Genomic DNA, 22421 nt, shown 5'->3' on the forward strand with positions numbered 1-22421 from the left:
TAACAGTGTCGAGGGTGTCAAGTGACATACATAAGAAACACGTAGTGACACATATTAAAACATTTTCAAATGTACAATTTACGGTATACATTGATATAATGTCAAAGGCGTGGTCCGCCACTCACCTTGTTCTCCGTGGCGTGCTTCTCCTTCTCCACCTTGGCGAGCGTGAGCTCCAGGTCGTCAATGTCCTTCTTGAGCTCGCTGCACTCGTCCTCCAGCTTGCGCTTCTTGGCCGTCACCTCGGCGTTCATCTCCTCTTCCTCCTCCAGTCGCTCCGTCAGCTCCTTGATCTTCCCCTCCTGAGAGATCTTGCTCTTGATGAGCTGCTCGCAGCGCTCCTCGGCATCCGCGATGTTATCTTGCTCCTGTGTGTGTGTGTGTGGTGGGAGGGGGGCGGAAGGCGGAGATGAATGTCATGGTGGTGATTGGGGGGATGTGGGCACAGGGACAGTGGGGGGTGGGTGAAGAGATGGAAGAAGGAAGGATTTTGAGTTCAACAGCAAGCATTCAATGTACATCGTCATCGTGGTTATTGTCAATCGTCATTGCTTAGGTAAGGCCGGCTTGTCTTACGCACCGCCTGCACTTGCATGGCGAGGTCGTTCTTCTCCTGCAGGAGCGACACCGACTTCTCCTCCAGCTCCTTGCGGCGTGCCTCCGACTTGGCGTAGGCCTCCTTCAGCTTCAGGAAGTCCTCCTTCATGTTCTGCATCTCCTTCTCGGTCTCGGCGCTCTTGAGCAGTGGCTTGATCTTGAAGAAGAGCTTCATCCACGGCCAGTTCTTGACGCCCATGAATGCGCGGATGTTGTACTGGATGACGAGCAGCGCGTCCCTGTGGCGACGGATACAAGAAGGTGACTCACCATCGTCGTCATCACACATCAATCATCCACCACCACCACCGTCATGACCTTTATCAGTCATCTACCATCACCTTTATCATCACACTTTAATAATCCTCCATCATTATACATCATCACCCACCCTCTAGTGGCCTTGTATGATCCCGCCTTCCCCTTCAAATACAAAGATCCCCTGTATAGCCTTAGCAGACTGTTATTGAGCACCGATGAATCCCGGCACAGCACATTACTGGGTGGGTGGCCAACAACACCTTAGTGGCGATGTTTACACACCACACCAGGTACTCATTTGAGGTTGAGTCAACCTAGGGGAGGCTCAAAACCGGTTCAAATTGTCACTAGTGTTGGCCTTGAGCGGGAATCGAACTTGGGTCGCTGGGTTCGTAGCGCAGCGCGTTAACCGCTACCCTACCGCTCCCCACTTGTTTTTGCTTCCCCATACCCCTCACCTGCGCTCGATGATCTTAGCAAACTCCTTGCGTGACAGAAAGCCCCTGCATTGTGACTGCATGAGGGTGATGATCTTTGAGAGGCGGTCATCTCGCAACTCTTCCAGTGTGCCCAGAAGACCGGCCTTGAAGAACACCTGCATGGGGTTAAAGGTGACAGGGGGGGGTCATCAATGATTTTTATACCACACCTCTCATGAAATATATTTTGAGGTCCCCTTTCGCAGGGAACTCCCCAGTGGCAGCTGTCCATGTGTGGCACAAGGTGTATGCAGCACCAGCCTGAAAGTGGGCATTCGTCTTCAAGTAGGGGGCAATGTTATTTGGCTTACCATTGAAGTACAGGTATCCCTTGATTTACGAAAGGAATGCGTTCTTCAAAAAACACGCGTAAAACGATATCTTGTAAACCGGAATCGCTTTCCTCATTAATTTTTTATGAAAATTTTGGGATGTATTTTGGACAGTCATTCCAGCTCTACTCCTAACTAAACAAATTCATCACCGAAGAACACAAATATTAAAACGATTGAATAATACTGATTTTTAAGTAAAAATAATTAACCTTTTCAGGGAACTCACCAAAACATCTGCATGTTGGAATGACTGGAAAAGTGATGTGGGATATTACTGCTATACTGTAGGGATACAGTGACACTGTCGCGGATGGATGACACAGCCTCCCGGGTGGTTCTTGTTTGATCTCAAGGTGTGTACCAAGTGAAATTTCATGAGTGCTGAAATACGATTTCATTATTCGAAAAGTGTCCATAATTTTCCAATTGTGTAAAATTCTAAACTTCTTAAAATGAACATTCTAAAATCTAGGAATAGCTGTCCTTTGCAAGAAATGTATTGAATTTGAACTGTGATGCCAACACACATGGGCTATTTTTTTCATAATATCACAGGATCTTTAATGTCCATTGTGCAGCAGACAGCCCATATATTATGGTCAACACATTAACCCCTGCAACAAGCGGCAAGCGTGTTGTCACTTGACCTTGTCACCACCCAGAGGTCTTTGCCGTGGCAGCCTGGGAACATGGCGTCCCATCTAAGAGTTAGCTAGGAGAGGCATTCGAGTTCCGATGTCATACATAGCTTTCTCTTCTTTTCGTCTGCAGGATCTTACAGCAGTCATTCGGTATACTCTTGTAGCACTTTTACACCGGCACATCCCAGTGGTTATTTGCCGAGCTTAGCCAAAACCAAACGCGATATCTGAATCTGTATCAGGCCACGCAGGGCCAGGGGTGAGGTCGATAGTTTTTGTCATGTCGCGTCAATGAACGTGTGATGCTTACGCCATACGTTTATTGCGCGTGACATTAATGTCATGGCCCAGGATTTCTGGTGGAAAAACAACTTGGCACCTGAGCCGTGCCAGGATGTCTCGGCATGGCTACAGTGTGGCTTGGTTGTAAAGTAGAAAATAGGTATTGTGACCCTTCTGTGCAAATTTAAGTGAAAGTTTTCCTTGGTTTGTCATTTGATGTGGTGCATTTTAAGATAAAACCCCACCAAAATCTCTTCTTATTTTCTATGCAATGAGTGACTTGCTCACTCAGGCACGTGTCGATAGATCATTATAACCATTATCGTGATAATGATGATAATAATTAAGTCACATAGGTAGAACAATAATAATTTATTTATTTTCCTACCTGCGAGATTTTACTGAAAGAACCAAAGAATATGGATTCCTGCAGTCACGAAAGCTTCAAATCACGGATGATAATAATTATTTGAGGAGGCCCCCTCTCATACCTTGGTGTGTCCGAACTTGTACTGCGTGTGGTCGATGTCGAGGGTGGACAGGAGCTTCTCAGCCGATTTTCGACTGTCCATGAACTGTCCCTCGGGCACGGCATTCGGATTCAGGATACGGTACCTGTGTGGTGGTGGAGGGGGTGGGGTATGGGGTGCGGGGGTGGTTGGGTCAGGGACATCCTCATCGCAGTGAATGATTCGGCTGCCAATGATGTTCATAGTGACCACAACGATGATGATGACATTTATAAATAATCTGATAATAAGAATGCTGATGATGCTGAGACTGCATCTTCTGATGACGATACTGCATGTGATGGGGACGATGATGACGCTGCATCTTGTGATAATGGTGACTTGCCGTTGCTTGAAGTCACCATAGAGGATCCTGTTGGGGAATCCCTTCCTGCAGATACGGATTCCCTCCAGCACGCCGTTACAACGCAGTTGGTGCATCACCAGGGCGTTGTCCATTGCACCTGGGGGGGGCACAGCGATGGGGGGGAGAGGGCGCAGGAAGCAGTGTGTGTATCATAGGTGCTCACGAATAGCACTTGCCCCAGCAAGTCTACGTAGGCTACACCGGTAATCTCTGTACAGGTGTGTGTGCTCACCTGGCTTCTTCTCCTCATTGGGGATGATGCAGCGCACAAAGTGAGGATGCGTGGACCTCAAGTTGGTCATCAGCTTGTTCAGGTTCTCCTGCGAGGGTGAGAGCGAGGATACGGTCAAAACGGAAAAGGAAGGGTTGCCGGGCTCATAGGGCAGTGTGCCAGTCACTATCATCACCTCACCCTGTTGTTGATCTAATACCAGAGTTATTTTTACACAATTATAATATAATTAAGTTATGTATCTCTTAAACGTGTTTTGGGATGAACCACATGTTGTTTGGCACGATGAAGAAGCTCCCAGCACACGAAGTGAAACGTCAGATACCATGCCGAACAACACAGTAAAACTCAGAAACTGAATTGAAGAAACTTCCAGTATGTGGAGTAAACGGTTGAACATCATAGAGAACAATATGCGGCACAAAATGAACACAATGAAGAACTTACAGCACAACCGAAAAAAAAACATACGCAGTCGCATCTCCGTGATTTGCTCACCCTGTGCAGAGCTGACACCGTCTGGAAGGAAGAGCCCTTCTTCTTGGCGCCCCCCTTCTTGGCGGCATCTACAGCGGAGGAGGGGGGCATGGGAGAAAGGGGTTGCACACAGTTTCTTCAGGTCAAGGACAAGGAGGTCCTCTCGGTGTCATATCACTCTTCCCACAAATCCTGTAGTTGGAGTTGTAAAGTCGACACCTGACTACCACATGCCTTGAAGTCTTCTGCTTGGTTTTTGGCTGCCAGTCTCTACCCATCTCACTAACTTCCCTCGTCCATCTTGTCCACATGTCCTACCCTTGACAACCCCCTCTTTCTAACTATATCTGCAATTATTTTGTGTTATGTTCTGTCATCAACTTCTAAATAGTTTACACTACACAAATCCATCCATCAGACGTATCCCTCATCGCAACCTCAACTTAACTACATCTAGCGGAAGTCTCACTTAATGTCAATTGAGCATCATCTTTTCATGGACTGCCTAATGCTGTGTGGAAGATGCCTGGCCTGGTTCTGCACATGAAGCTCTTGAGACTTTCCAGATACGTTTATCTTCTCCTTTTGCTTGTGAAACGTGGAACCCTATATATATATATACACTTGTGCCAGCTTGAAAACATTCAGCTTCGCCTGCCTACAGTCCATCCTGCTTATCACCAAGATCTGGACACACGCTATGCTGATGTCACAGTCACTTAGTGGCAAATGGGTGCTCCTCTTGTTATTGAGTATGTGGTTGAATGTTCGAGTGAGTGCGTGGGTGAATGAGGGAGCGAGCGAGTTGGTGAGCGATCAAATGAGTGCGATTGAGTGGACGTCAGAGCCATTGTGATATAAAGCGAGATATAATTTGCTCACCAGCATCTGCAGCGGCGTAGTTCGCAAACAGTACGGAGAGCAGCTTGAGTGAGGACTTCTGATAGAGCCCAACGACAGTCTCGTTGAGCGGGTCCTTGTTCTTGATGAGCCAACCCGAGATGTTGTAGTCCACCACGCCGGCGTAGTGCATCAACGCAAAGTGGGCCTCCGGCCTGCCCTTGACGATGCGCGGCTTCTGGAAATTGTTGGACTTGCCCAGGTGGTTATCGTACAGCTTTGCCTTGAAGCTCTGGTCGGACGCCTTGGGGAACATGCACTCCTCTTCCAGGATGGACATGATGCCCATGGGCTGCGAAGCACGCAGGCAAACGGTGTGGTCATCGATATTGTCGCCAATTGTCATTGGTCAAAGAAGCAGAAGCGGTAACAATTGCAGTATGAGGAATAACATGATAATTACTGCTATGGTCATCATCATGTTATTCATGGTGGTGATGGATAATAATTTCTATCATCATTGTAGATGATGATCAGAATGATCATCATCATTGGCATCAGAAGCATCATCAGTGGTTGCATTATTATCAGTAGCAGTGTCATCACCACTATCGCCATAATCTTCATCAATCATCAGTGGCAGCCACCTTCTCGATGAGCTCGATGCAGGCCTGCAGGTCCATGCCGAAATCAATGAAGACCCACTCGATACCCTCCTTCTTGTACTCCTCCTGCTCCAGCACGAACATGTGGTGGTTGAAGAACTGCTGCAACTTCTCGTTGGTGAAGTTGATGCAGATCTGTTCAAATGAGTTGAACTGCACACACCGGGAGAGGGACATACGTATGGATGGACAGACAGATGGTGAGCTGAGAGACTGATGGCCGGACAGGTGATGGTGGTGACATTTGCGACGGTGGTGATAATGGTGGAGTCTGTGGTGGCGATGGTGGGTGGTGATAGTGCTGTTGGTGGTTGTGGCAGTGTTGGTGGCAGTAATGGTGGTGATGACAATGGTGCCTGGCAGATGGTGGTGGTGTCCTCACGTCGAAGATCTCGAAGCCGGCGATGTCCAGCACGCCGATGAAGTGCTGTCGTGGGGCCTTGGTCTCCAGCGACTGGTTGATGCGCACGACCATCCAGTTGAACATCTTCTCGTACACGGACTTTGCCAGTGCACCGATGGAATAGGACACCTGGCAGACGCAGTGGCGGCCGGTGGGTAAATATATTGGTGGGGCACGGAAGCCCATGGGGTTAGGGAGGGTGGGGAAGTTGCCAAGAAGAGTCGTAATTGACAAGTGTATAGAGGGTCCCGGGCTCCCCATTATACCCCTCATTTATTGTCCTTATTTATACGAGGTGAGAACCAGAAGAGACCTTGGTAAAAATACAACAGCCATAATTAAACAATACAAATATGATGCACATAACAGGAAAGTAGGGGGTGATGAGTACAATTCTATGAATCAGGTGATAAAGATACATATATTTTGATCATCATGACGAAATGCTGAGGGTGAACCGTGGATATGATCTGTATGATAATTCATGGTGGTGACAATGATGATGTCACAATAAATGTATTAAGAGAATGGGGGGTTTCGCTTTCGTTGGAAGTCGCCATCAGGAGCCGCCCACCTGCTGCACGTCCTGACCCTTGGTCACGTATTCGTTGCCGACCTTGACCCTGGGGTGGCACAGGCCCTTGATGAGGTCGGCCGAGTTGAGCCCCATGAGGTACGACGCTTTGTCGGCATCTGTCAAAGGCAAAGATCCACCCACGTTTTTTTTTATTCACACGTTCCAACGTTGGTACATTAGCCCTGTTCATCTGTCTGCGCCACCACTCCCCCTTGCTTTAGACACAGGCTGACGTGTTCCTCTTTGGCTTTTTAAAATCTCAATTGTGCTATCTGCATCATTTGTAATGGGAGGGTCATGATCACTCATTTAAATATAAACACTTTTCTTAGAACGTTTTTTTTGCTATGAAGGAAACCAGCCAAATTGATCGGTTACCAAAAACTTATAAACAAGAATCCTACTAAAAGGATTCGCCAGTGCTAAAAGGAGCTTACTCGTGCAATAATCAGCTCATGACTTTGAGGACTTGGGTGTTCCATACTGGTCATTTGTAAAGTCTCCTCATGTTAGCTTTCATAAAATGAAAAATATATATTTCTTGTTAATTTAAATTCCTTTGTGTCCCCAAGTGCCCACATGACCCTGTTGGCTCCCCCGTTCCAGTGAGTCCCAGTGTGCCCCTATATGGTTCGTTCATTCGTTTCTCAGTCCGCTTGTCCTGGTGAGGTTTGCAGAGGCAGCATGTTGAGTAGGACGGTCCAGACCTCCCTTTCCCTGGCGACGGACTAGCTCTTCCTGGGGAATTCCCAGGCGTGTCCCCGCATATCCTCACGTCCCATGTGTCCCCGCGCGCTTCCATACCCTCAGTGCCATCTGCCTCTGCTTGTTCCTCTCGCTGCTTCTGCTTGAAGTGCATGTTGCCGAAGTGCATGATGGCGCCCGTCAGCTTGTACACGCTCGCTTTCTCCTCCGCTGTGAAGCCCAGGATGTCGAAGGCACTCTGCGGAGAGGTGCAACCATCACCACCACCACCCATCAACATCATCGCCCACCATGAGGAGGAGAAGCATAATGGGGGTGGGGAGCTGCAGAGGAGATGAGAATGAGCAGGAGGACAGGCAGATAAAGCAACTCATCATCCTTTCGGGTGGATAAAATGAGGAAGAGGAGGAAGCTCACATCCGTAGCCATGAGCTCGTCTCCGTCATCCATTCCAGCCACGGTGACCTGTCCCTGGCTGATGAATGAGTAATCGTACGGGTTGGTGGTCACCAGCAGCATTTCTGGGGACAGGAGAGAATAGAGAGAGAGGGGAGAGGGGGAGCAGAAAGAGTGATTAATGATGACAATGGTGGTGGTGGTGAGAATGATAGTGGTAGTGGTCGTGTTGTTTGTACCCAGGAGCTCAGGTTTCCTCTGGCTCAGGATCTGGTAGAAGATGTGGTAGTTGCGTTCAGCCTTGAGCTGGAACGTAACACGAGATTTCTCCAAGAGATCTAATGGAAAGAAATAAAGTTAAGACAGACAGACAAACGTAAAGATAGGTGTACAGACAAGCAGACATTTGAGAGGACAAACACGTATGTGGTGTAATAATCGGGGTTTTCCCCTTTTTTCTGGCAACAAAACTGAAACCTTTTTACAAGGATTCATGTCTGCATTAACCACAATACCTGCAGTCAAAATGCAAACAAAAAACATACTATGATAATATATGCATTGTCCTTGAAACTGATGGTCCACACCAAGGGACAGCTTTCTTTTGAGCCTCTGCCCAATTCGTGCTCGACCAGATGATGCCAAAAGGCGTCATCTGGTAGTGGACCAATTAGTTTCAAGGACAATGCATATATTATCATAGTATGTTTTTTTGTTTGCATTTTGACTGCAGGTATTGTGGTTAATGCAGACATGAATCCTTGTAAAAAGGTTTCACTTTTGTTGCCAGAAAAAAGGGAAAAAACCCTATTATTATATTTTGGTACTGGCAAAAGAGGTGTAATGACGTATGTGGTGGTTGGGCATCAATAGTTCCGACACAGTGTGAGAAAGATCCTCGACGGAACCGCATGGACTCACATGTTTCAATGTCAGCGGACGCCAGTTTTCCAGTCGTTCCGAAGTGAATGCGGATAAATTTTCCCTGGACACGCACACAACAAGATAAAGTTTCCCGCTGTAACCTTTAACAGTGAGCACCTATGAAGTTCAGAACAGCGCATGAGGGGGTGGTGTGGTTAGCACCACGCCTTCACGCTAGCACAGACATGGGCAAAGTACGGCCCCTGGGCCGTATACGGCCCGTTGGGGTTATTAATCCGGCCCACCGAACTTGTCCAAGTATTATTAAATACAATTTTACCTTTCTCATGTAATGCCCCCATTTCCCCATTAGATGGCACACTTTGACCGGGAGTTACATGTTTTTGTATTGTTCAAGTTCGTGTAATTTGTTAAATTGCCTTGCAAATAAATACTTTGCTACCTGTTAAAGTCCAAATCCTTTCATGTAATGATTTTTACATGTCATTTATATTAGTTCACAGAAACACTCCATCCATCTGTTCCTGGCCCGGCCCCTCTGTCAAATGTTAGAACCCATTGTGGCCCGCGAGTCAAAAAATTTGCCCACCCCTGCGCTAGCACATAGAGTAGATGGTGGGTGAGCAGAAGGGGAGAGCTGTAGAGGAAATGAGAAGGAGCAGCAAGCAGTGATTTGTCCCCCTTGGTTGTACCTAGGCGACATATCTTGGCTCCTCTTGTCTAATCACATCCTTATGCTCACCGTCTCGAACATTTAACGCTGTCGTGGCGCTCTGCCTTTGGAAAATGCAGCCACTACAGCTCTCCGTAGTGGCCCTGCAATATGATTTGCCTGCTATAATTAAATTAAAATAAAATCTGGAACGTAACTGAAGGTATTTTCATAGAAAAATGATTTAAACCGTGTTTTAAATAAGTTTAATATTTTGCACTGTTAACATCTTTTATGGTGGTTCATATTCTTGGTTCTCTCGGTAAAGTCACGTAGAAGGGAAATAATAAAAAATAAAACGGTACATATTGAATTGTATTATTTCCCTTCTACGTGACTTTCCCGAAAGAACCAAGAATATGAATCCCTGCAGTCACGAAAGCTTTAAATCGAAACTTATGGTGGTTGTTAAGGGGGCTCTAACTCGTAGCTTTGACAATCACGGGCGGTGCGGGTGGGTGGGCGGTGCGGGGGGTGGAAAGGCACCCCTTGCCCCCCACGCTAGTTACGCTACTGCCAGGAGGACGGACAGAGAAATAGCACACACACGCACACACAAATACGAATGGGTTACATGGTGGCACACTGAGAGGGGAAGGGGTTTGTGCGTCAGATTGAAGGTCATTAACAAGGGCAGAATCAAGTGGTCACGTTAGGTGTTAACCCTATCAGAGAGACTCACGAATCGCGAGGAGTTGTCGTTCCTGAGTGTCTTCGCATTGCCGAAGGCTTCCAGTGCAGGGTTGGCTGAGACGATTTGATCCTCCAGGGTTCCCTGTGAAGATCACAGCAGTGTTGGTATGTGTAATGGGTTATTCTCCAGGTCCTCCAGTTTCCACCCACAGCATGGCAAACTCTCATAAATGGAATTGGCCAAAAATCCCAATTGAGCAGCACCCTTCTGAACGTGAGTTGAGGCTAGTGACGCTTTACTGGATACAAAAAAAGCCATTATTTGCACAAAAACTTGCATTTTAAAAATATGAATTAACCTTGCCAATAGCATCTGCTAATCCAGAAACATTTGTTTAACAAGCCTGATTGATGATTATACCCAGGAGGTCGAAATCGGTCGAGGGTTTTCCTGGTTAAACATGCTGTGGAATAATTTTGGTTTTCAGATCCTGCTGACGGGCTAAAATATTGTGTCTGTATGTGGAGACAGAATGTAATTCTGCTTTCATTTGCTTCTACCAATAATTATTGTTTCTTAGCTACCTGTGAAAAGGACAGTCTCCAGTCTCCACATTTTCCCCTCATGCCTCCTTATGTTTTCCATGTTTCCCCGTGCCTCCCTGTGTAGTCTGTGGCCCTACGTCTCCCCCCTCATGTCTTCCCGTGTCCATCCCTATCCTCACCTTGCTGGCGTCACGCTTAGTTCCTGCTGCAGCGATGGACGCGAAGTACTGGATGACACGTTTCGTGTTCACAGTTTTCCCCGCGCCAGACTCGCCACTGTCCCATCACAGCGACGGATACAAGCAGATATAAAACAAGAACTCACATTTGTAATCCACCCGTAATGTAACAAATGGCTCAGAGTGAAGAATTACGTAACGGTGGAAAGGAATGGGAAACACCGAGCAAGAGAGGGGTAAAAGAAGTAATTAAGGGGGTACGAAGGCAAAGTTGAAGAGGTTATTTAGGAGAGGGTTGGAGGGAGTTCTGGTGGTGGAGAGGCAGGCAGGGGTGAGGTAAACACAGGCAGGCAGACAGATCCAGACATTGAAGAAGCTTTGCTTTTGTTGCATGTCAAAGACTTCTTAAACTGTGAGTAATTATTACTTGGATACCGAGTACATATATGGCCAAAGATCATATCTGGGGTGGAACACACAATTTCTACCGCACTATACTGGATCGAATTTAATGTTAACAGGTTTATTCATGATGAAGCACTCACTGATTCGCTTCTGTCAATTGTCACCAGCAGTCAAGTCACTTATCACTTTTGTCGCTACTGCCATGGTAACTGTTCCTTTGCCTTTCTGTCATTGATTCATCCACCCATATTGAGGACTCAGTCTAACAGTGAATGCGGGCCCATGCCCTTGCCAACTGGCCATCGGCTTGTCACTTGTAAGATGCGTCTGCCATTCTTCCACTGCGATGGTGGACATTCACTTAGGACCCCATTCAAACCCAAAATAGCCTGCTCTCGGTTAGCTGATAAGATTGCAAGCAATAATCTTATCATTGCTTGCTGAGGGTGGTGATTTTGTGCAGGCTGTTCTGCATTATATCATTACGACTGTCTGGACCACAGGGCCGATTCCACAGGATTTAACAGATGCCTTGGTGGTCCCCCTTTTTAAGAAGGAGGACCGCACTTATTGTATCAACTACTCGGGCATTTATCTTGTCAGTGTGCCCTGAAAGGTTCTGGCAAAGATTTTTCAATATCACCTTTCCAGGCATGCTGAGCTTCTGAAGCCTCAATATGGTTTCCATTGACCAGAGAGACAGATATCGCACCCAATAATTTCCCACAACTCAAAGTGTGCCCTTTGCGCTATATTGAAACTCACGTGATCAGAACTGACTGATTTTCTCTGTCTGTGGAATGTAAACCAGAGAGACAGTAAGAGAGGTAAATCGACAGGAGAGTGTACAGGTTTTTCGGTAAATATTCACAGATAGGTGGACAGTGCACGAATATGAGCCTGGCAGACAGACGTACTGCGTAACAATGTGAACATTTGCAAGTGTCTTTGAATGTGTTGTGTGTTCACATACCCATGAGAATGTGCTGGTGTATGTGTGTGTGTGAACGTACCCGAAAGCATGTACTGGTATGCATTGTCGGAGATGGAGAAGATGTGTGGAGGGGCCTCCTGCCGTTTCTTGCCCCGGTACGCGTTTACGCACTGCGAGCTGTACACGGGCAGCCACTTGTAGGGGTTCACCGTGACACAGAACAGCCCCGAGTACGTCTGCATGGACCACACAGATACGCATGGACACGCACACATAGACACAACAACAACAGCCACTATTCGCCACAATATGATGATGATGTCACCACAGCACTGGTGCCAGACTAGGTAGACTTTGATGCCATGTGAAGTATCGAAGGATTATAATGCTGCTCGACTAAATCAACGCTTCCAACCCGGAACTGGTAATGAGCATACTGTCTGCTTCTGACTAGGAACTGGTCATGAGCACACTACCCAAGTATGGGAACTCCTCCACTGTCTCCACAACTGCCCCATTACTCATGGAGAGTTGATGTGGAGTGTTGATGACATAAAATAATCAGGCACGTGCTTTGTTTTAGTGGCGCTGATTTTAAGTCCTACGTTCAACAGCAGTCTAAAACTCGTTCTTAAAGTGAGCAGCAACTGCCAGATAATCCCAGTAAATAACCTGGTTTAAAAGTAGGTAGCCATCCCTTGAATACACCGGGGCATCAATTAGCCTCCCTTTGTATCATTGTATCTGTACCAGATGCAAATTCCTCTGGAACAGCCAATAAAAAAGCATATTTTTTCAGCCATAGAAAGCTCGAACTATGTAGTCAAATAAGGTATTAAATAGTGAAGGAGGCAGACAACATCCAAAGGTTATCTGCAAGTGTCTCTGACTCCTAGCCACGAAGCTTTACTTGGGTCTGCCCACCATAGAAGTTCTTAATGGTTATTAGCATATGATCAGTCCTGGCCTCTTGATGGCATCGTATGAGGTCAATAAATCAGATATGTCGGTCCTGTTAGATTTTTCGAGACCTCTATTCAAGCAATCCTTACATAAATGCTCAGCAAATTAGCAAACCTGTTCCTGGGGGTCGGATACCCCACTGAGATCTAATGACCCTCTCTCCAATCAATCAATCTATAAATCATCCCACTGAGGCTCATACCTCAATGGAATGATCTGATTGACTCCCCTTTATTTATTCATAAATACTATATTTCTCAGATTATACCTACATTTTCCCTGCATTTTAAAGCCAAAGTTAGGGGTGCCACTTATAATGTTGTGTGTATGACCAGCCTTTTATAATTTTATGGTTTCGGGTGCTTGTACTTTCCAGTCCGGGCAACATGCTGTTATCGGGGCACTCACGTAGATCATCCATGCCGCGTAACGCTCTTTGAGGTTGAACAGCACGGACGGCTCGTTGAGGAAGGTCAGCATGGCCATGTCCTCGATCTTGTCGAACTTGGGCGGGTTCATTTGCATCACGTCCACGTCTTTCACGACGATGGTCTGCGTGCACGGTCATGGAAGAAACGTATGCTTGTGTCTTTGTCTATATGTGGACATCTGCGTGTATATATGTGTCTATATACAGTAGCAACCATTTCGTGACCCCTAAATGCCCTCTATTGCGGTCACTCATGCCTCAACCCTTGCATGCCTTTGCCACCTAAATCAGTGTTCTTCACTAATTTTCAGAGGGGGTGGGGGGCACTTTCGTTGATAAGACATCATCAGTGTGAGGGCCGCCACGCATTTGAAACCATTGGGGTTTGACAGCAACACGACGGGGGGTGTTGTCACACGTGGTGTATTGTCAGGGGCCGCACGTCAAGGGCCGCGCTAGAGGCCACCAGGAGCCGCCAGTGGCCCGTGGGCCTTGCAATGAAGGAAACTGATCGAAATCATTCTATTTTGTAACTGTTTTTTAACTATGTTAAAAGATGTGATTCCGGACATACAGTACCCTGGTGTATTCAAACTAAGTTGCCTCTGTGGTAGTTACATTGGAGAAACCAAACGACATGTCTCGGACCGCATTCGTGAACACAAAGCAGACCTTAAACACGGTAGGACCAACACCTCGGCCGTGGCAGATCACTGTTATAATTCAGTAGGCTCACATGACATTGGCTTCTCCAAGACAGAGGTTCTTTGCAAGCCATCGGGCTACCATGAGAGATTCGTTCATGAGGCTATCCACATATACAAACACAGACAATTTCAACCGAGAAGATGGATTCTGGCTTAGCAATCATTGGAAAGATTCGATAAACCATTTCGGGTCTTAATTGATTGTTCACGCTTACGGTGGCTTTCAGACAGCATACATTAATTTTTCGTCTCCCCCCTCCTCTTTTCCGAACATAGATGGACTCGTCCTTCTAAACAAACTGCCAAATCGCTATCCGTGGTGCTAACGTTTTAAAAATAAATAAATACAAACCGCCACTTCTTTCAAATGTTTCTTGCCGTTGGTTTTTCACACCTGATGATGACTGTTTGCGTTACAGCTGAAACGTCGTGAGAATTTTATTGTTTTATATATATTACTTTATTGTTTCCCTTCAACGTGACTTTACCGAAAGAACCAAGAATATGCTAAGCACCTCGAGTAAAGGCGCTGTATTTAAAAAGAAAATAAGGATCCATCTTTATTTTTGCATCGCGCCTTTCATGAAAGGATCTTTAAGAAGCGGAAATATTTAATACATTTAAATGTCTTAAATCAGTAAAAGCAATAAATACAATATCATTTACAAGAGTATGAATGCTTATTCTTAGCTCTATCGGTAAAGTCACGTTGAAGGGAAACAATAAAATAATAAAAAATATATAAAACAATAAAAATTCTCACGACGTTTCGACCATAACACAAACAAGCATTAATTAAATGCAAACCGACACACCTGATGACGACCGTTTGTGTTATGGTCGAAACGTCGTGAGAATTTTTATTGTTTTATATATATTTTATTATTTTATTGTTTCCCTTCAACGTGACTTTACCGAAAGAGCTAAGAATATGAATTACTGCAGTCACGAAAGCTTTAAATCGAACATTTGTATCCTCACTTGATTATCATGGTAGTTATTCTACAGTTTATGGGCTCAATCGGCAAATGCTCTGATCTTAATTTTTGTACTCCAACCATTTGGATCATGAGCGCAACTGCAAGCTGTCCTGTAAGAGGCCAACTCGGGACATGGAGTCAAAAATCGTTTTAGGTAGGCGGGGGAAACCGTGTTCATGTAGAGCTTATTATGTCAGAAGCAGCACCTTACAATCAATATTGAACCAGCTAGGAAGCCAGTGATAGTATCCCAAACGGGTAATATGTTAATATTTCTTGGTTCTTGTTAAAACTCTGGCAGCAACATGTTTCTTTCCAAATTGTAGTCAAGCAGTAGCATGACAATACCAGATAAAAGCACATTATAGTAATCTAAGGGCATGTCTGTATGTTTATATATGTATCTAAGTGCATAACTGTATATATGCACCTCAGATTAGCACGGTTGGCTACGTACTGTGCTAAAGAAGCTCAACATACATATCTATGTGTATGTCTATGCTTACTTGTCCCTCCAAGGTATCCACTGTCTGGTTTCCATAGGTACTCCATATGTATGTGTCTGCATACATTTATTGGTACGTCTATGCATGTCTGCACATATCAATGGATTGCAAATGGCTATGTATCTGTGTTTACATATATATGCATGTGTGTTTGTATCTAAATGTATTACATCTGTGTTTCTGCGGACATCTATGGGTGTGTGTCCATGCGTGTGTGCAGCTCACTTCACCCTCCGCCGTCTCCACTGTGTACTTGCCGCCGTCCACGCTCTGCACGAGGGCCTTGATGAACTCGCACTTGGGGTGATTGACGTAGACGTTCTTCTTCATGTCAAAGGGCCGCGTTTGTGCCTCCAGACGCTCCTTATCCGACTTGCGCAGGAAGGGCGCCGCCTCTCCGAACTCCGACAGGTCAGCCATCCTTGCTGGGGGTGTGCAGCATCATCAACATCATCTTCATCATCATCATCATGAAGACCTCGATTTACCATCTGATTAATATCACCCGGATTAAACATCCCGGCCTACCTCATAATCTTCCAACGTTGATTCCACGCTTTTGTGACCGCCTGCCTTGACTATTTTATGCCTTGGGGGTAAATATTTCCCTGGGGGTTTATTTAATATAATATGTCCTGTGATAAAGGGGGGGGGGGGATATTCACCACTTTCAGCTGGTGCAGAATGTAACTGCCAGGTTGCTGACAGGTTTACCTCGATCATGCCATGTCAGGCCCATACTTTGTGGCCTGCGGTGTCAAAGCACCTTAAAGGTAATTTTACTGACCTACACAAGACCTTGCACGATCAGGGATTGGATTATCCACTTGAGTCTCATGGTTCTAACCCTATATCTTTTACACCGCTCCAGTGACATCAAATTTCAAGTTTATTTTGTTGAAGTGATCACGAGAGGTTCCCAGAGTCCAGTGAAAAACTCAAGTGCTCGAGATTTTGAATTTGTGTTCCCTACCCTGTGAAAGTCCACCTCTACGGATCAGATAGTGTCTTCATAGAAAAATGCAGTCAATATCTACTTTTTTTACTTGACTTTTTCTTTGTTTCGATTGATGTTGGCTCACAATACATTTTTGTACTTATTTTATATGAATTAAGATTTTATTGTATCTGTACGTGCGTTGAATAAAATCAGTGAATTGCACCTTTCTGGAGGGATTCCACGTCTCTAGGTTACCCACCCTTGTGGGCGCGTGTGCATCATTGTTAGCATCATCATCATGATTAGTAGCAACAATTACCATCATCATAAGGAGCAAATGGTGGAGCAGTGGCACAGCGATATACGCACTGCGATATTGGACCCACATTCGAGTCCTGGGCATGGCTAACTTCAGTGGCGAGTGATATCTGAACCGATCCTGGGACTCTTTCCCACCACTTTACCAACAGCCCTTATTGACCAGTCTGGTGAAGTAAGGTTAAACACCCCCATGATCGATATGGCCATGGGTTGACAAGGTGCTGTAAATTATTTAAAAAGTTATATTTATAATCAGTCGTCAAAATCATGTTTGGCATCAACAGCAGGAGCAACAGCGGAGTAGACAAAGCAGATTATTAATCATAAGAGCTATTATCAATATCAACATTAGGTGTGCGTGATGAGGAGTCGTGAATTATAAAGGTGTGAGCGAACAAGAAAAATACGCTCTCCTGGATTAGAACTGGTCTCACCTTATTTTCTTGGTCAGGTCACAGGTGATGCAAGGAGGGCAGGACCAGTACAGCCTGCACACACACATCAGCCATGATCAGTCCTCTGCTGGATGAAGGTCTTTCTTCATAGCCTTTTCCGTCACTCACGGTTCCAGAATGTTATATATATTTTTTATAACACAAAGACAAAATCCCGCATATAGCCTCAACAGACTGTTGGGGAAAGTGCTGTTAGTGAGCACCTATGAAGGCTGGCACGGCACACGAAGGGATGGGTGTTCAACATCACGTCTGACTGCTTTTGTTTCCCCAGTGGCTATGTTTTTACACACTTCACCAGGTACTCATTTAAGGCTGAGTTGACCTAGGGGAGGCCCATGACCGGTTCAGATAATCGTCACTGGTGTTGGCCGTGATTGGGAATCGAACCTGGGTTGCCGGGTTCGTAGCGCAGCGCGCTAACCGCTACGCTACAGCTCCCAACTGACACATATAACACAAACACATATACGCATGCAGTATATACACGTACAAATATACATCCACATAATGTTTATACTTTACATAGAAGAGAAAGATTCCATGCGAGCAGTACACACTGAGGGGCAAGTGCTGTTAGCCAGCACATCTCACACTCATTTTCTCCACTACCTTGCCCACTATCAGAATCAGAATATTTATACAGGAGATAACCGATGAGCTATGAAGCTCTTTTTCACAGATGTCCTGTAGGGGCGGGTAAGAACGTTACAAAAACAAACAATACAAAAACACTATAGTAGTACAGAGTACGAGAAAGGTCAACAAATCACCCAAAAACTTTAAATAAAACTAAACCATCCCCATCCTACCAGGAAAAGTCTACTAACTCATCCCTTCATAACACACACACCACACTCACACTACCCTCACCCTACATGTATACAGAATCAATGGAACCACTAAATCAGCACACTATGTTGGGGTAAGTGCTGTTAGAGAGCGCCTATCACCCCACACTCACCTCCATCACATACATCACACACTCAACCCACACTGAAACCACACTCACCCCACATACACTAACACCCAACCACACACACATCCCACACTCACCCAGAGATAGAGGACTGGGAGTGTTTGCACTACCCCGTGGTGTGGTTTTAAAGCAAAATACCCAGACCCCCACCCAATCTCTCTCGATGACCCCCAATTGCGTCAATGACCCCCCCCACCTCCATTACCCCGTGTCTTTCCCCACCAAAGCCCCCTCTGTTCCCTCCAAATGCCTCCTCCACTGTCTCTTCCTCCATTGCCCCCTCACAATGCCCCCCCCCCCCCCCTCCCATCGTGCTGTTAGAGGGCGGCAGGGATCAATGGGCTAGAGTGCCTTCGTTACCCCGATTCTACCAGGGACAGGGCAGGGGGTTGGAGGGAGAGAGTGTGGTCGGGTGGGGGTTAGGTATTCGTGGGTGGCAGGACACAGTCATTTTGCAGCAACTCGACTCCTTTCCATTATGGCAGTGATCTTAACCTTTGCTCTGAACAGCGGAGGTCACGGAAGGGAGGGATAGTTAGAGGGAGGAATATACGAATAGGTGGATAGATATATGTATGGAGGGATGCATGGATGGAGGGGAGTCAACATTCCACCCTGCCTTACTAGATTTCCATTGTACGTAGTATTGGTTATTAATTATTATTTATTAGTCATGTATATAAAAATGTTCCTGCTTTTGTTCTCTGCAACCCATGTGAACCCTCTCTTCTCATGTAACATGCTCAGCCGTTTTGACAAAGAGCTTATTGGCTTAATGGACCTTACCAAAAATAAACTACTTCACTGACTGACATTTTTTTTATTTAAAGCTTCTGTGACTGCAGGGATTCATGTTCTTAGTTCTTTCGGTAAAGTCACGTAGAAGGGAAACAATAAAATAATAAAAATATAAAACAATAAAATTCTCACGACGTTTCGACTGCAACACAAGAATATGACTGACTTATGTTGCTATATGAGCTTATGATCGGGGTTCTATTTCTCTGTGATATTTAATTAAATGACTCCTGGCTGGCAACATGACCTGGTTAAATGTTCTTTCATGCCTGTTCCTGTCTCTCAAACTATCCTCTTTGTCGCCCCCTCTTGTCACCCCACTGCCTTCCACAAAAGAATGATTGGGTTATTAATTTAGAACAAGATTAATCAGGCACATAACAGAGTTGGAACGTGAGGCAGGGGCCGATATATTTTTTTATGTGGGGTGCTTGTCACGGAATGGCTAAACTATAAATTATTTGCAACTAAATTTGTAAGTATCGTTCGTATAATTTGTTTAGTATTGCTATGTTCCCTTTTCTATTTTATGTGGTTATTGTTCAAGTGTATGTCTTTATCTACCCATTCAACTTCCTCAGACAACTGTCATTGCTGACCAGCTTGGTCTGGACACTTGTAAAAAAAGCTTAATGGCTCATGAGGTCCTTCCAGCTTAAATCAATTGTCTATGTCTAATATGATTAAGGAGTGATTGAATAAGCTTACCATTATTTTTCTTCTTTAACTCTGAAACTTTATTACGACCGTACAACATACAAATTCTGCCAAAGTTGGAATTCTGTTGTTATATCTGGAGTGGAGCACCCAGTTCGTAACTAACAATACTATCCTTGATAGGATGATCCAGCATTCATGGAGTCACTCCATTGACTCCCTCAATGATGCTTAGTACCCTCCTTATCACTATTTTGTTGTTGCTCCCGTGATTACTGTTTCCCGTGAGCTTTCAATGATTGATTCCTCTATTCATGTTGAGGACTATGTTTTGTTTTGTTACTTTCGCACCGTACATCGCAAACTGCGCTAAGGGGCCGTTCATAAATGACGTCACGCACCTGGGGGGGCGGGGGAGGGGGTCAGACATTTGTGACGATGTGTGACGAAGGGGGGGGGGGTTTGAGAAATGTGACGTCACATCAAAATGCGCAACTTTAAATAAATATAGACAATACGCTCTACTTAATTAAATAGACTTTTTAATAAATGTTTTCTCCTACAACGTCAGAGTGCAGCGCCACATTAAATACGCGCTACAATGACAATAGTTTAAAGCGATTTGAAGCATATTCTTGGTTCTTTCGGTAAAGTCACGTCGAAGGGAAATAATAAAATAATTAAAATAAAACAATACAATTCTCACGACGTTTCGATTGCAACACAAGCAATCATCATCGGGTGTGAAAACCACAACAAGAAAATGTGAAGCATGTTTTTTTTGGGGGGGGGGGCAGAGCTTTGGGACGTCATATTTGAGGGGGGTCTGACTTTTTGTGACGCCGTGTGACGAGGGGGGGGGGGGGTCAAAGATCGTCCAAAATCGCGTGACGTCATTTATGGACGGCCCCTAATAGGACTGTCCATCAACCAGCCATCAGACTGGCTGTTTTGTTTCATTAATACTTTTTTCAACCACCATCGTGCTGGTCAAAACACTACTCCTTGAGTTTATTTATTCACACTACTCGACTTTTAGAACTTATCAGGTTCTTACAACCCTAATCAATGCAAACACATATCACCTGGGCTATTGCATCTTAAATAGAGCTGGCCATTGTTAATTATTTGGGTTTGGGGCCTGCGCTCAGCAAATGTGATAAAAAAAATGTTTTATCGTGTCTGTATCATGACCATCATTATCTAGGATTATCGTCATCTTTATGTCTCTGGGTCCATCATCATATCTCTGGGTATATCATTTATCATCATGTACTTTGGTTCATCATCGTGTCTCTGGGTGCATCATGATCATCATCAAGTCTGTCTGTGCATTCCTTATAATCTCCATGATCATGACCATTACACGTGTGATGTATAGACGAGCAGTGAACATCGTTCGTGTTCTTCTTGCGTTTATTATTCAAGGTCTATATCCAAGAGACTTAACGACTTGATCTCCACTTAATTTAGTACAATCTGCCTTCTAATTTTACCTTATTGTCCCTGTAATGGACAGCACTCAACAATGGGACAGCTGTTTATGTGAGCAGCTGCACAATCGCATGTAAGGGTGGCACACAAAGCAAGATGGTGCATCAGTGTGCAAAAACTCAAATGGCCACATAACAGTTAAGCCTGGTCCAAGACAATCTGGGTATTGATGCTCATCCACGCGTGATTGTTGGGTAGTGGAGGTGTAATGCAGTCTGATCTGCATCCCCGTTTTTCTGTCACCACTAAGTAACAATCAGTTGGGACAAGGTCCTACAATGTGCAGCAGTTGATGGGATAATTCTGGTACTGCGAGCCACAAGACCATGAGCTTCTGTCACAAAGCTTGTTGATACTAGGGGCACCCATAGCAGTTCGAGGTATCGTTGCCAGCTTCTCAGTTGACACATCAGGAGTCTGACTGCCATTGGTAGAGGACAGACAAGACAGTGAAGGAATATGGCATTCTTGTCTGCCACAGCATGCCAGACAAATGTTTGCGTGATGGTGTCACGTTTCAGCTGTGTCAGAGGAACACTGGTGTAAGCCATTAGGAAGCCACCAATAATACACACTGCAGTATTCAGTAACCTCTCCAGTAAATAAAGGTGGTGATTATGACACCAGATGGCTGTGCATTACTCAGCTGGTGCATAGACAGACAGATAAGGACTGTCTGACATGTCCCAGTGACATGTCAGCAAGTTACCTGATTAGGGTTACCAGAACTTAAACTGTCCCTTTCAGATTCTCCAGGTGAATGCAGCCAGTGAGGCACCTGTCAAGTTTTACTTCCAAGTAGCTTCTGGCATCCTCATGAAAAGGGGGGGAAGCCTGCGTACTCTCACGTCAAGGTCTTGGCCTGTTGATGGTTGAGATGGAAGGTTGTACTGACCTTCCATTTCTAGCATGGTTATATCTAGGCTGAGCACATCACCGATCTCGTCCAGTTTTTCTCTGGTTGCTTTAAAACCTACGTCAGCTATGAATTTGCACTTCTGAGCTGCGGTTTTTCGAAGGTTATTTGTATGGATATTAAACAGAAGTGGTGCTTATACAGGTTTCTGTGTTAGACCAATTGAAAGTCTTTGTAACCTGATTTTTTGGGTCTCTGATTAATAGGATGAAACT

General features: G+C 45.2%; 1 protein-coding gene across 1 annotated transcript in view; it reads right to left on the reverse strand.

Moving 5' to 3' along the window:
* LOC116956011 (myosin-7-like) overlaps positions 1-18461 on the reverse strand; it is a 33313-nt gene extending 14852 nt beyond the window's left edge. The window contains exons 1-23 of the mRNA XM_032977397.2: positions 18419-18461; positions 17342-17395; positions 15872-16071; positions 13432-13575; positions 12140-12296; positions 11892-11919; positions 10722-10818; positions 10046-10138; positions 8688-8751; positions 8006-8104; positions 7788-7891; positions 7470-7608; positions 6663-6781; positions 6068-6217; positions 5668-5838; positions 5063-5372; positions 4202-4269; positions 3704-3791; positions 3451-3568; positions 3087-3210; positions 1317-1453; positions 581-836; positions 126-368 (exon numbers count right to left, since the gene is read on the reverse strand). Of these exons, the coding sequence (XP_032833288.1) occupies positions 126-368; positions 581-836; positions 1317-1453; positions 3087-3210; positions 3451-3568; positions 3704-3791; positions 4202-4269; positions 5063-5372; positions 5668-5838; positions 6068-6217; positions 6663-6781; positions 7470-7608; positions 7788-7891; positions 8006-8104; positions 8688-8751; positions 10046-10138; positions 10722-10818; positions 11892-11919; positions 12140-12296; positions 13432-13575; positions 15872-16066 (2904 nt within the window). The 5' untranslated portion in view covers positions 16067-16071; positions 17342-17395; positions 18419-18461. The remainder of the gene's footprint in view (positions 1-125; positions 369-580; positions 837-1316; positions 1454-3086; positions 3211-3450; positions 3569-3703; positions 3792-4201; positions 4270-5062; positions 5373-5667; positions 5839-6067; positions 6218-6662; positions 6782-7469; positions 7609-7787; positions 7892-8005; positions 8105-8687; positions 8752-10045; positions 10139-10721; positions 10819-11891; positions 11920-12139; positions 12297-13431; positions 13576-15871; positions 16072-17341; positions 17396-18418) is intronic.
* Between the last annotated feature and the right edge of the window lie 3960 nt (positions 18462-22421).

This window comes from Petromyzon marinus, chromosome 63, assembly GCF_048934315.1.
Source record: "Petromyzon marinus isolate PM22_M1 ecotype Great Lakes invasive population chromosome 63, UKy_Petmar_22M1.pri1.0, whole genome shotgun sequence".
Lineage (NCBI taxonomy): Eukaryota > Metazoa > Chordata > Hyperoartia > Petromyzontiformes > Petromyzontidae > Petromyzon > Petromyzon marinus.